The sequence below is a fragment of the Pteropus alecto genome, unplaced genomic scaffold (genome assembly GCF_000325575.1).
Source record: "Pteropus alecto unplaced genomic scaffold, ASM32557v1 scaffold103, whole genome shotgun sequence".
NCBI classification, from domain to species: domain Eukaryota; kingdom Metazoa; phylum Chordata; class Mammalia; order Chiroptera; family Pteropodidae; genus Pteropus; species Pteropus alecto.
In genome coordinates, this window is record NW_006436288.1 from 9323546 (window position 1) to 9338945 (window position 15400).

General features: G+C 36.3%; 1 protein-coding gene across 1 annotated transcript in view; it reads left to right on the forward strand.

Annotated features, from left to right (window-relative positions):
- The first annotated feature begins 8960 nt into the window (after positions 1-8960).
- LOC112480308 (lymphoid-restricted membrane protein) overlaps positions 8961-15400 on the forward strand; it is a 35968-nt gene continuing 29528 nt past the window's right edge. Inside the window, 3 exon segments of the mRNA XM_025047350.1 lie at positions 8961-9202; positions 9204-9523; positions 10432-10545. Coding sequence (XP_024903118.1) covers positions 8961-9202; positions 9204-9523; positions 10432-10545 — 676 coding nt within the window.

Sequence of the window (15400 nt, forward strand, 5' to 3'; positions counted from 1 at the left end):
AGTCTCCTATGAAGGATGCAAAGTTTGTTTTCAATATTTTGCCATTCCAAACATAATTCAATATATTTTTATTTATCTTTGTAAATATTTGCAAGTATATCTATAGGGTAATTTCCTAGAAAAAAAACAGATGGCCATCTGAAAAATGAGGGTTGGAGTTCTGTTTCCCTATATGCCAAAATTAATTCTCAATGTATTTAGTCATAAAAGTACTAGAAAAAAACATGGGAGAATGTTATTGTGATTTTAGAGTCAGGAAGGCCTTTCTAACGTTAACACAAACTCAGAGGAGACACAGAGAAGATTGAAATTTGACTAAAATATGCATGACAAAAATATCAACAAAAATGGAAATAATAAATTGTACAAATGCATTTCTAACACATAAAATACAAAGAAGTAAATTTCTCAATATATAGCTTTTGTAAATTGATAAAGTCAAGCTCCTATTGGAAAATGACTAAATAATACAAACAAATAGAACATAGAAATGGAAATACAAATAGCTTTAAACATATGAAACCACATTCATAAGGAGAGAAATGTAAATTAAAATGACGAGATATATCTCACCTATCAGATTGGCAGAGATCAACACATTGTGTTGGTGAGGGTGTGGGGTACCAAACGGGCTCACAGATCGCTGGTGAGATGATAAATTGATACAACTTCTATGGAAACCAATTTGGCAATAGCTATCCAAATTTTCAGAAGAAAGTTTGTGAAGTTTTTCTTTTTTTCCTTTTAGTCAAATCTCTCTTTGAATTAACTGCATGTACTTAACTAGAAAGAAAGGCTACACCGAGTTTAAAAACAAAAACGAAACATTTCAAGGGAGGCATTACGCCCTCGATGTAATGTGGATGACAACCATACTGGGCCATGGAAATTAACAAAACAGCTAAGCACACCTCTGAGTATTTATCAGTCAGGGTCCCTTGGGAAACTGCTGGCATATTTTTTAAAAGAGGAGGCTGAAAAGAATTTCATTCCTGAAGGTGTGGACAGGGTTAAGGGAACCAAGGAGTCAGGAGTGCCCTGTGGTGCTGGCATCAGGGCTTTAGGGGCCATTACCATCGCAGCAAGGGAGGGGAGGTGTGCAGAACCAAGTAAGGACTGTTGCTGTAGGAGAGGGCCGCATGACAGGAGCCGAGGCAAAGCATGAACCACTGCCAGGCCCAGCAGGGCAGGAGAAGCAGAGTCAATAACCCGGGCTCTTCCTCCTCCTGCCCATCTATTCTCTGTTGGCACCTCCTACTGGCCAAGTTCAATGGGAATCAGACAGCAAGGGAGCCAGATTGATGTCCATAAAGAGGTCAGTCTCCTGGGACACTGAGCAAGGATCGGCTTATCTTGCTTTATTTCCAGAGGGTAGATCTGAAAAGGCAACAGATGATTTTCATTCCACTAATACATACCTTGCCCATGTCTTCAGGGCCTTCCTTCATTTTAACCGTCCTCCAAAAGTATCATGCCAATTTTTCTTCTAAAGAATTTACTTCTCTGTTGCTTTTTGGAATGAAACCCATAGGTCACTAAAATTTCCAATCTCTTTTTTTCTGGAACAGTATCTTTATGAAAATTGGCTTCCCGAAGACTCTGCATTTGCTTCTTAAAGTTTAAGTTTGGAAAGCAATTTAAAGACAGTGATCCTAGACTATAAGAGCACTATGGAATATATTATGAGAAACAGTGCATTTTATATAGAGTGGGTTTTGAAAAAAAAAAAAAAATGTATGTTATGTTTGGCCATGCCTATACTAAAGGGAGATTCCACTGTCTGGTTTTCTTTTTTCTAATAGGGCCCCTCTCCCCCTCCAACCTACTTTTAGTCAGACAAAATGAGTCCTTGGATCGACTAGAGATTAATCCCAGAGATCCAGCTACTGGCTCACATCTAACAACACGTTAGAGAGAATGGTTATGTGTTTAAATAGATTTTTTTTTTTTTTTTTTTGCCTATTTACATGTTGGGATTTCATTTCCTTGACATGTTATTCTGAAGACTGGGGATGGGGTCCCTTAGAGGTTCTCTACTGATGATAAGACAGACAACTGCTTTCAGGTCTGGCAATATCAGGGGCCCTGTCTAGTTAATTCACTTTAAGGGGAATGACTTGCCAAGTAAACAACATGTTGTCACTTCTACCTACAGTACATCCAACACCCAAAGCCCCATCTTGGGTTTCTCTTTTTAAAGCCTGCATTTTGTCCCTTTGCATGCTCCCCTGTTCAGGAAGCCTGTGTCTGGGAGTGGAGAAGCTGCTCCAGTGGAGACTGTGTCTTTCTGGCTGCCTTCAGGACAAGTGTGGTCCAGGGGCCAAGCCCAGGGCGAGGGTGTTCTGTTAGAGTCAGCACAAGGCAATCAGCAAATGAGTGATGAGATAACATGTTCATTCAATTCATTGTAGAGCCTGCTGGCACTTATTCAGGTTATTTCTTTCACTGCTCTGAGAAACCTTAGGTGTGATACACTTAATTGGACCAGGAAGTAAGAGCAGAATTTGTCAGACAGGCGATATGGTCTAGTGGATTCAGAACTCGAATATTATTTCTGGCTCTGCAGCCAGCTTCCTTTATGACTAGAGAGAAATCTCTCTGGGTGTTGCTAGTTTCGGTATCTGTAAATTGATAAGAAGGAGATCACAAGCATGGAAGTTATAATAGTTCATTTGATGGGAAATTACACAGAGCAAGACTAATGAGAGGAATGGATTAACTGGTCATTTCTCTCTGGGCACTATTTTGTGCTTTAAGAGGACATTTAATATCTGAATAAGTTAAAAGAGTTTAAGAAAGTACATCATACATGTGTTATCTCATTTCATTCTTGTAGCAAACCCAAGAGGTCATTCATGGTATTGATGCAATTTTGCAGATGAAGAAACTGAGGCAGAGAGAGTTAAATAAATTGTCTAAGGTCACAGCACTAGTAAGGGCAGAGCTCGGATTTGAACTCAGGTTTTTTCAATCTAGAGCCCCAACTCCTAACTACTACAATCCCTCCTACTGACCTGGTGACAGAAATTATGACCCACAAGAATAGGAACATATATAAAAATCTAGATGGTCCAAAAATCCTTGGAGGAGCTGAGGAGAGAGAAAATAGGGAGAAGCAGGAAATCACTGATGCTAAGGCTTATGAAGCTTGTGATTGGGGACCTGAGTGGTCTGGCCAGAGAAGCCCCTTGGACAGTAGGCAAAACTGCCAGTTTGAGAACAAAATTCTAGTTCCAGTTATGATGCTTTGGGCTGTGTTTAGAACCCTGATCCTGGTTTGCTTTTTTGTTTGTTTTGTGGTAGGTTTTGTTGTTTCTAAAATATTTATCCCAGCTGACTGTAATTTTCTTGGATGGCAAACATCATTATGGAAGGTCTCATTCATTTCTGAATCTGCTTGTATCCCACCTATCAAAACATATATTTTTTCACAACTTATATATTAGTCCATCACCTATCAAAACATATATTTTTTCAAAACTTATATATTAGTCCACCACCTCCCACTATCTTGCTTCCAACAGACTATTGACCCAATGCTGCCAAAACAAGCTTAGTCTCACCACTGTGCTTATACTTTGTCTCTCCCCACCTCCCTCCCAGATTTCTCCAAGCCCCTAACTTTCCAAAACATCTTATTAAAGCCCAGCTTACATCCCATCTATTTTATAAAGGCTTCTCAAAGTGCACTGAGCTTACCCTATCCCGACCTCCCCTGGAGCTCAATGTTTCACTCATGTACTTCTTTAAAGGTCTAATTATTGCTTTTTCCATAATTAATATGCGGAGTTTCCCAAACTATATATGGTCCCATAAAAGACATAATGATGAACAGCATTCATGTTTTAGAAAGCACACAGCGCTTGGCCCAATAGAAACGTATGAAGTTTAACTTAAAAAGTGACTTTTCCTTCATCCTGATTAAAGAGAGATTATATTCTGGGCGATCTTTATTTTGTTGTTATCACCATGGCGGAGAGTACACTCAAATGGCGTGGGTGCACGCAAAGCGGTCGGTCTTCCTCATTCCTCCCATGCGTCTTTCCCGTCGCACCGGGACTCTCATATCTTGGCTAGAACGGAAGAGGCAGGTGTAGCTGATCAGCGGCTTCCCGCTTCTCCAGCCTGTCTGACCTCACTCCACGCCACCCTGTAGAAGTTAGCTCCACCAGGTCACCTGATCCTGCAGCCCCCACCCCCACCCCCACCCCTACCGCTTCCCAGTTTTCAGAAGACGGTTCTTGGAGGGCTGGTGCGGTGAAGTGAAAATAAGGTGGTGAGTTTTTCCCCAAGTAAATAATTTTGGTTGATGCTATGGCCCTTAGTCATCTAAGGTCAAAAAAGTCCTGCCCCGAACAGGGAAAAATAGATGTACTTGCTGTGTTGTCTCTTTAGGGCAACCCCAAAGTCAAAGTCCTTGTAGCAAATGAGACAAACCTCCAACATCAGGCCGTACTGGGTGCTCAAGAGAGTTCACTGAAACTTTAAATCTAGGAATAAAACCAAAACACTGAAAAAAAAAATGAGAAAAAAGATGGGTAGTTGAAAGTGATACAGCGAGTTTCCCCAGAAATGTGCCTTCACCACAAGCAAATCCCAGAGTTGTTTTCAAAGGGGCTTTTGGATACTGAAGCCCTGAATTGTGGTTTCCAGCCTTGGTCATTTGGAATGTGTATTAGTGGAAACTGGTTATGTGGTTTTGTAGGCAATAAGAATGTGGGAGTGCCTGAGTTCTTGGAGTTGGGAGATTTATCATAGGTTTTCTCCTGATTTCTGAGAAGAAAACCAGACTTTATATAATAAGAACTGAAACAGAAGGACATAGTCAGTTTTCAGAGGCATATGTGTGACTGCTTTTTTCAGAAATTGTTTCAATGTGAGATGTTTATAATAAGTTTGGCGCGACCCAGCCACAGCTTGTTACAACAAGGTTAAGGGAATGGTGGGAGGAGAGAGTTCCATTCTATACCAGCTTGCATTTATTAGTAATCAAAAGGGTTTGCAGATGGCAGCTTCGCTGAGCATTACTTAGTCCAGGACTTGTGGGTCGCAAATCATTTTAACAGTTGCTATTATCTATCCTAGAGAGGGAAGGGAAAAATAAGGGTTATTATTTCATCACATATTAAGTATAAGTCACAAAGAGACTAAAAACACTGTAATTTGGTAAATATAAAGTTTATTGGTTAAGTAGAAAACCATGCTCTGCCCTCCCACTGGGCTGGCTACACATGAGTTTTCTGGGAACATCTCAGTGAACAGATATTTCTTTTTATGTTTCAGTGAAGAGTTTACTGGCATCTAATTGTTAATGAAGGGAGTTTTTGGCAAAAGGAACCCCTTGTTTACCCATGTACATGTACAGGCATACCTGGTTTTATTCCGCTTTGCTTCATTGCACTTCACTGATGTTGTGTTTTCTACAAATTGAAGGCAAAGCCCACCACCCACAGAAAGATCATGACTCGCTTTATTGCTGTGGTCTGGAACATTCCCAAACCCGCAATATCTCCGAGTTACGCCTGTACACTTATCTATATTAAAAATTTTACATACATTAAGAGTTTAATTAAACCAGATGGGACCCAGATGAAAATTTTGCCTGGCTTACATAATTAAATATTGAATGATTGTTAAAATAAGCTACTTGATCTAAAGTTTTTAAGTTCAATGTTTAAGAAATATTAGTAAGGGAAGAGAAAATGTAAATGGTTGGTAAGAGAAAGATAATTCCATTATTAACATAATCTTTTTGGAGTCAGAGTTTGCTGCAGAAGGCTTTCTAAAGAGCTTTTCGAATCACCCTGAAATCTGCTAATTTTTTCAAAGATGCTACTTTGTATCTCTGAAGATCATATGTCTTTTTTTTTTACAAAGAAATTCAACTGTTTCTTAGTAATTCAAGAATATGGATATCGAAAAACAAAAATTATATCCTTATGTTGTTTGTCTGTAAATTCCTAAGAATATGAAATATTGTTTATATTATACATGGTGAATTTATTCTAACCTATTGATAACAGCTTTAGGAAGTCAGAACAATTGTAGTAGACTTCTGTAAGTCTCATCAAAAAATGCAAAAGTCTTAGAGGTTAGTGTTGAACTCTGCAGTTACATCACTGATGCAAACCGAATAAGTAAGAAATAACCTAACTTTAGATGAGAAACAAATCACACTTGTTTTATAGATGCTGCCTGCCTGCACCTATAAGAGGCACTTAATTATTGTTTTATAGTTTTGAATCAAGGAGGTGGTCGAAAAGTATTGATACAAGAACTTTTACTATATACAGCAAGGCAATTCAAATGATATTAATAATGGGACTCAGATTCTAGAAACGAAACAAGCATAGTTCAATCAATAGGAGAAATGAAGAAATAAGATTAGTGAAATAATTGGTTTTGATATCTCTAATATTATTTTACATTACAGTTAGCTAATGTGTACACAAATGGAAATTCCTATAGCAGAATTATGATTTCACTTTTTAATTTTCTGTTTATAACCATGGATTTAGCAAACAATATGTATAGTATTGTACACAGTGCATGATGCATAATAGATGCCCCCCCCCCCAATTTTTCTCTGTTCTCATTTCCAAACTAGAATAACTCCCTATTATATGCTCTCATAGCCCCTGGCACCTTTTTTCCTAGTGTGTAATTATTTATTTATTTGTAGGCTTTAGGGATGCTAGATTTCGCTAATAAAAATAACAGATGCCCAGTGAAATTTGAATATCAGATAAACAACAAATAATGATTTAATATGTTTTTCCTGTGCAACTTTTGTGACACACTCTTATTTAAAAATTAGCCATTGTTTATCTAAAATTCAAACTTTATTGGGCATCCTGGATCTAATCTGGAGATTCTAGTGGCTAACTTGTTCATATTTGTATCTTTCACAGACTACAAGTTTTAGGAGAACAGATACTCTGTTTTCCTCATCTTTGTACCTCCAGTATCTGTACAAGGTTTAGCACTTTTAGATACTTGATCAGTATTGGTTGAATGCCTAAAGGGATGAATGATATGGAGGGCCACTAAGATTCAGAAAACTTAAAAAGAAATCCTTGCCATTGGGATGTCTATGGGTGTACTATTTATATGTAGTAAATATTCAGTCAATTAAAATGGATAAGTAAGAAGAAAATTCCTTTAAAAGAGAGACTCTAAGCAACTGATTTTACTGGTAGAATTAACTTTCAATTTTTAATTTTCAGTTAGTACTTTTCCAAAGACAGTTATTGCATAAATCAAGTTAGACTTGTATTTTTAAGTGTTATGGCAGATTGAAGCTAAACTTTTCTACCAGGATCTAAAACTAAAAAAGAGGTTTGGGCAGGACATACAGGAGATATTTCCAGGCCATATATGGAGTGGGTAGCATAAATTTTGAAATCTTTTATCATCACATCTTACTTATTGAACCCCCACAAATGTTCTTCTCTACATTAGAAAAAGCAAAACAAGTTAATCTTGTAAAGTTTTGTTAGCTCATGAAGAGTTAGTGTCTTAAGTGTACTCTTGATAAGATTTAGTTTATAAACTGTGGAGCAGAGCTCACTTAGGTGAGTCATGAAAGTTTAGAAAACAGATGGTAGAAGGAGAAAAATGCCTTGGAAAAGCAAATAGAAATGCGGGTTTTATGTGGTAGGTACATGAATCTGGCTCAGTCACAAAGGCCTGCAAGTGAGGCCTTTCTTTGTGGCTTGAACAGAATCCCACATCAATATTCACCGAACTGGGCAGGCAGGATCTGGGAGTTTGAGGTCTGAGTTCCTTCTGCTCACCCTGGGTCTCAGTTCTCTGGCTCTCCAGGGGAAAATCTGGCTCTTCAGTTAGGCAAAATTTTGGACTTATTTCCAAATTTCTTAATTACTCTCTTGTAAAAAGTCTTTTTTGTATTAAGGTATAATTGACATACAACATTAGTTTCAGTTGTACGACATAGTAATTTGTCATTTGCATGCATTGTGAAATGGTCACCACAATGTCTAGTTACCATCTGTCACCTTACAAAGTAAATACAATATTATTGATTATATTCTCCATGTTGTCCATTACATTCCCATGACTTATTTATTTTATAACTAGAAGTTTGTATTTCTTAGTCCCCTTCACCCATTTTGCTCCCTCCCCTCAGGCAACCACTCATCTGTTCTCTGTGGCTATGAGTCTGGGTTTTGAAGACTTTTTGTTGTTGTTGTTAAAGGTCATATATCCATTAAATAAAATAATGCTGGAGTTAGATCCTCTTTGGCTTAAATCTTAAAGATGTGACCATTAGCAAGTTACTTGATTTCTTTGAGCCTGTTTTATTATTTATAAAAAGGAGATATTTCCACATATCTGACAGAGTTTGTATAAAGTTTAGACATAATATATATAAAATACCTAACATAGGGCATATTTAGTAAGTTCTCGATAGATGAGGACCAGAACAGGTACTCAAATGGAAGCTGTTATTTTCTTCACCATTATCATCATATTCGACAGATTATTATAAATGTAAAGCAATGTGGTTAGGAGTATAGCCTCTGGAGCAGGAAGGACTGTCTGGTTTCAAATCTGGGTTCTGGCATTTATCTGGGGTGACTTTGGGTGTGTCTCTTTTTCTCTCTTTCCCAAAGAGATAATTAGTAACATTTATGCTATAGAGTTGTTTTGAGGATAAAATGAGTTGATATGTATAAAGAACTTAGTGCCATGCCTAGCACTTGGTAAGTACTTTATACATATTAGCTGTTATTATTTTCTAGAAATATGAATGCTAAAATTAAACACTTGGAAAGTTGTTTAAAGACAGTTAAAGACATCTTGATCTGTCCAAAGTTGATTTAGGAATAAATAGCGTATTGCTAAATTGATGTTAAGACAATGCTAACTTTAAAAACAATGTTTGCTTTTGCCTGTACTTTAGCTATTTCATCTGTGTAATTGAAGGAAAATCAACAATGGCCTCTGCAAGGAAGGTAACTGAGAAGCGGCATAACCCAGTGGAAAGCATTTGCAGAAAAATTAGAGCCATCCAAAAGAGAGAAGAGATTTCAAATTCAATTCAACAGATTATCAAATACCAGTCCAGCAGCTTTGATAATCCACAGGCTAATACCAGGAAAGATTTTGAAGAGGTACTGAAGAAAATGTCTGCTCCTCACGTTGCTACACCCAGCAGTCACTTCTCAGGTTCTGAGAAGGATGGTGACTTCATCTCCTCAGATAGTTCCTCCAAGAACCCCATTATTTTCTCATCTCAGCTCTCCTGAGAATGCAACATACACTGCTACCCTCACAAGTTCTGAAAACATCTTAAGGCCGAGATGCTCCCAGAATTCTATATCATTGGTATCACAGATCAGGAAGGGGATACCCTTTTGTAATAAAGATTTAAATAACTGTAATATTGAAAATAATTTTAGTATCTTAATACTTGACTTTGATTCCACCTCTGATCAAAGCTCTGAAATTTTTACTCCTCAGGATTCAGTGGTGAACAAATTATCTCTGAATGAAGATGGTAAATATCTTTTAATATTTGTTCTTTCTATAAAGCAATAGCATATCACTTTCAGGATACCTGAACTAAAAAAACAAACAAACAAAAAGTGCAATCTACATTTTTAAAGCTTGGATGGAAACATCCATCTTTTCCTTTTTAAGTATGTTTGTTTCCTTTTTTTTCTATCTTAAAAAAAATTTTATATGTAAAAATAAGTATTTTCTATGATTTCAGTTAAAAACTAGATAGAAATTCTGGATTGTATTTACAATCATAATCATTGGTATTTCTCTTCTGACCTGAAAACAAACTTTCTTCAGGGAAAATTAGAATGTCAGGATGATAATACATAGATATAGGAGAGTTAAAATTCATGTAGTTTCTAGGTGCCTTGCTGAAAACACCATTTTAGCAATGTTTTTGTGTGAGAGTTAAAACATGTAAGAAAGTGTGGGTTCCATTGTAGAGCCAGTAATTTGGGCCAGAGGAGAATGTAAATTCTGCAGGCCAATTCCAATTGAAATTTTGGGAACTCTATTTAGTTCCATATATGATAGGAACTGAAAAACAAGACAATGTAAAATAACACATTCTGTATAGCTAGTTTCTGCTTTCTCACTGTTTTTCTTTAAAATATTTCTATTTGTGTTATACTAATTGCTTTCTCACGGAGTGATTTTAATATCACAGCAAAAATTCGTTTCCCTCTCCTTCATCTCTCCTTTTTATGTACTTTTACAAAATTTAAAAATTAAAAATGAATAGATCTTTCAAGACCACTTTTTTGTTTTATTTAAGTTAAATAGCCAGTATTGTGAGCTGCTGTTCACTTATATATGTTTTTTTCTGTTAAAATTGAAATCGGAAAAAAAAAAAATGCAGCACAGAAAGGCATTGCTAGATTTGCAAACTTTTTCTTCTAATAGAATGGAAACTAGTAACCAATGACGACGAGGAAGATGTAACCTATGGCACTAACAGGACCTGTGAAGAAGAGTTATTCACAAGTATTTTTCATGCATGTGACACAAAATGCAGAGGTAAGTTGAAAATTACCTCCTCAAATGATTGTAGTGTTCATCAAGTCATTCGTACTTTCTATTGTGAGAGAAAGGCAAATGGTTTTATGTGGTGCTCTGTGGGTCTGTGTCTACACACATGGTGTGTGCAACCTAACATGGGAGTAAGGATAGCTGTTGAGGTAGTGGTTATTTCTTAATAAATTCTTTGTACCTATTTTGCATATTTTACCAGTATCTTGAGTGATTTTATTGAGGTTATCAGCTGATTTACCAGCTTGAATCATTGATTGGAACTCCTGATATGTCACAGGTTTTGCCACACAAGAAATATATACTTCAAATATATAAAACCACTATACATGTTTAGCTCAAAATTTTTAATTTTAGATTTTCACTTCTGCTTTTTTTAGAGATGTGTTCTTTTAAAAATTTCCACAAGTAATTTTTAGTACATAAATGATTCATGCTCATTGTAATAAATTAATAACATATAAATAAGCAAAAAGGAAAAATTCATCAGTAATCCTATTTGCCCAAAAAACTATTGATTGTTTTATAACCTTCCACAATTTCCTCTGTCAATATGGTTTTATTTGGATTAATTTTTTCATTTTAGAATATTTTAAACATATACAGAAGTAGAGAGAATAATATAATGAACCCTTATATAAATGTCATAACCAATTATGTCTCATTTTTAACGCCACTCATTTTCCTCTCTTCCACTTTGGACTATTTTGAGATAAATCCAAGACATCACAATATTTCATCTGTAAATATTTCAATGCGTATTTCTAAAAGATAGACTGATTTCAACCACAGCTGCAATGTCGTTATCGTGACTAAAAATGTAACATAATTTCTTAAAGATCTTGTCAGTATTCAAAAGTTCTCATTTATGTGAGGAATTTATTTATTCTTAAATAGTTTAACTGTTCAAATAAATATTCAAGAAAGGTTTGTTCATAGTAATTAGTTGTATGACTTTTCTCTATTTTCCCTTTCCATCTCTTTTTGTTTCTATTTTAAGTTATTTGTTAATTAAACTGGTTCTTTTATCGCAGTTTCCCCCAGTATGAATTTTGGTAATTGTGTGCCTGTGGGAACACTTAACCTGTTTCTCTGATCAGATTTGATCAGATAAAAGTTTTACTTTTTTATTTTTGGTAAGAATTTTCATCGGTGGTGTCATGTATTTTTATCAGAAGGCAAAACTATTGATGATGAAAGCCTAAATCTGTTCTTTCATTGGGTGTTGAATGGTGATATTCTATCATTTCTTCCTCATGTATCAGCTGGAATAGTCTATAAGAGAAACTCTACCCTGTTTCATCAACTATTTGGTTGTCTTGAGTGTTGTTTCCTGAAGGAGAGGCAGGATAAAAGCTTGACTGTGTTTCTGATCACTTGAGAGTAAGTTGTGTTTTGTTTTGTTTTGTTTTGTTTTGTTTTACCTCTAAGGAGACTAGTGTGTATTTACTATAAATGAGGACGTTTTCTTGCATGACCACAGAACAATGATCAAAATCAGGATATTTAACTTTGATACAATACTATAATTCAAAATTCTATATTCAAATTTTGTCAGTTGTCCCAATAATGAGCTTTATAACTTTTTTGTTTCCTGGCCCAGGATCCAATTCAGAATCAATCCTTGTATTAAGTTGTCACATCTCTTTAGTCTCCTTATGTCTGGAACAGTTCCTCAGATTCCTTGTCGTTTATGACCTTGACATTTTTGAAACTTGTAGGCCAGTAACTTTTTGAATGTCTGATATTTCCCCTTTATTCGGGTTGTGCATTTTCACAGACATTATTGAAGTGATGTTCCTCTCAGTACAATATATCCAAATTTTTAACTTTGATTCCTTGATTAGTGTGGTGTCTGCCATTTTCTAATTGGGCAGTTACTATTTTTCCTTTGTAATTAATAAGCAATTTATGGGAACATACTTTGCTATGTAAATATCCTATTTCTCAACAAACTTTCACTAATTTTAGCATTAGTGATTTATAGTAAGAAATATATATTTGTTCTTTGTTTCAATTCTGGGACAGAGTACCTAAAACCATTGGAATTGAATAAGTAATGAGAGCAATAAAGGTCTTATTTTAATGAGGTGATTTTTAGACCCTTATTTTAATGAGGTGATTTTTAGATGGGGGCTGTTTGCCAGAGGAGCCAACCCATGATTAGAGTGTTGGAACTTTCAGTCCAAGCCCTCTGACCTCTGAGGAAGGGGAGAAAGGATAGAGATCGAGTTCAGTCACCAATGGGAAATGATTTAATCAATCAGGGCTAAGTCATGAAGCTTCCATAAAACCCCAAAAGAGAAGGTTAGAGAGTTTCTAGATTGGTGAACACATGGAGGTTTGGAGAGAGGGTCAAGCCAGAGACAGCATGGAACCTCTGTGCCCTTTTCCCATACCTTACCCTTTGCATCTCTTCTACGTGGCTGTTCTTGAATTATATCCCGTTATAATAAACTGGTGACCTAGTAAGTAAAATGTTTCTCTGAAAACTCTAGAAAATTAATCAAACCCAAGGAGGAAGTTATTAGAACCTCCAATCTGTAGCTGGTTGGTCAGAAGCCAGTGACAACCTAGACTTTGATTGACAGTCTGAAGTGGGGGTAGTCTTGGAGGACTGCGCCAATAACCTGTGGGATCTGACACTATCACCCGGTAGATAGTGTCAAAATTGAGTTGAATTATAGGATATACAGCTGGTGTCTAAGAATTGCTTGGATGTGTGGAGAAAAAAAACCCACGTGTGAAAAATGCCGATGTCCCATTTTGAACAAAAGTGGTCAAACAGGAAGAATTATCCTTTTTTTGTTCTATTCAGGCACGCCCTCGTGAAGGACAACAGTCTGTTACTTAGCCTACCAATTTAAATGTTAACCTCATCCAAAACCCTCACAGAAACGTCCAGAAGAATACTTGGCCAGATATCCAGGCACCCCATGGCCCAGTCAGGTGACACATAAACCATCACAGGCCTGAGGCCTTTCTATTTTGAGGTGTATGATAGAAGGTTTAGAGTTTTAGTAAACAAAAGTGAGTTAAAGGCATTATTCTTGTTGGCTGTCCAGCTCCCTTTCCAATTCTACAAATAAGTAATAAAAATCATCTCTTTAAATATATTAATAATTTTTCCCTTTCCAGTATTCTCTATCACTGCCAAATGACATTTGCCATTAAATTAATATTCTCTTTAAAGTTACTCGGTTTCTGTTTCAACTGACCCCTCCTCTTAATTCCTAGACTTTTCTTATTTCATGTTCTATTCTTAGCTTATTGAAGGAAGAATCTTCACTCCTGCATCCATCATGTCAACCTTCTACTTATCCACCTTCCACCACCTGCTGTTTCCGTAAAGCAGACAGCCCAGGGCAGGTCTTAGAAGTAAAAGAGATGCTTATGCTTAAAGAAGATTGGTGTGTCAATTAGCAACTTAGTCTGGATATTTTTTTTTAATTTATTTTAATTAGTTTCAGATATACAGTACATTGGTTAGACATCTATATAGTTCATAAAACAATCTCCCCAATTACTCCCTCCCTCCCCTGACCCTCCACCTAGCCATCATATTAATGCCAACTGCGTTTCCTCTGCTGTGTTCCCCAACCCCGTGACCAACTATCAACTACTAATTTATACCTCTTTAACCCTTCACCCCATTCTCCCAGCCCCCCCCAACTCCCCTCCCCTCTGTCCATCACCAAATTGTCCACTATTTGTGAGTCTGTTTTTAATCAGTGTGTTCTTTTTATTCTTTAGATTCCACATGTAAGTGATCATATAGTGTTTATCTTTCTCTATCTGACTTAAATACCTTCTAGGTCCATCAAAGCAATATCCTTTTCCATCCTCTTCCTTTTAGTCTGTGTGTGTCTTTTAATCTGGAGTGAGTTTCTTATAGACAACATTTAGGGGTCTTGTTTTCCTTTCCATTAATCCACTCTATCTTTTAGTTGGAGCACTTAATTCTTTTCCATTTGAGGTACTTAGTGATAGGAATGTAGTTGTTACCATTCTTTATTCCTGTTTTTGATACATGATTTTTCTTCTTAATGAAGTCTCTCCAACATTTCCTGTAATACTGGTTTGATGGTGATAAATTCCTTTAGCTTATTTTTGTCTAGGAAGCTCTTTATCTGTCCTTCAACTCTAAACAGTAACTTTGCTGGATAAAATATTCTTGGTTGAAGATCCTGTGCCTTCCTCATGTCGAATATTTTTTTTGCCAAGCCCTTCTGTCCTGCACAGTTTCTTTTGAGAAATCAGATGCCAGTCTTATGGATGTTCCATTGTAAGTAATTATTTCTTTTTCCCTTGCTGCTTTTAATATTCTTTATTTTTATTTAACCTTTGGCATTTTAATTATGATGTGTCTTGCTGTAGGCCTCTTTGGATCCCTGGTTTTTGGGATTCTCTGAGCTTCCTGGGATTTTACATCCATTTCCTTCACTAGGTTAGGGAAGTTTGCCATCATTATTTCTTCAAACAGCTGTTTGACATCTTGATTTTCTTCAGGTATGCCAATCAGATGGATATTTGGACCCTTAATAGTGTCCCATATTCTCCTTAAATTATTTTTATAGTCTTGGCATCTTATCTCTTGCCATTCTGATTGCGTGTCCTTGGCTTTCCCATCCTCCAGATAGGGCATTTGATCCTTTTCTTTATTCATTTTGTGTATTCCTTTTTTTATTCTATTTAATATGCTTCTCACCTCAGATAATGTGTTCTTCATTTCAGACTGGTTCCTTTTTATAATTTCCATTTTTATGTTTTTTATCTCTTTGTTAAAGTTCTCACTGGGTTCATCTATACTTCCCAAAAGTTCATTGAGCATCTTTATAACCAG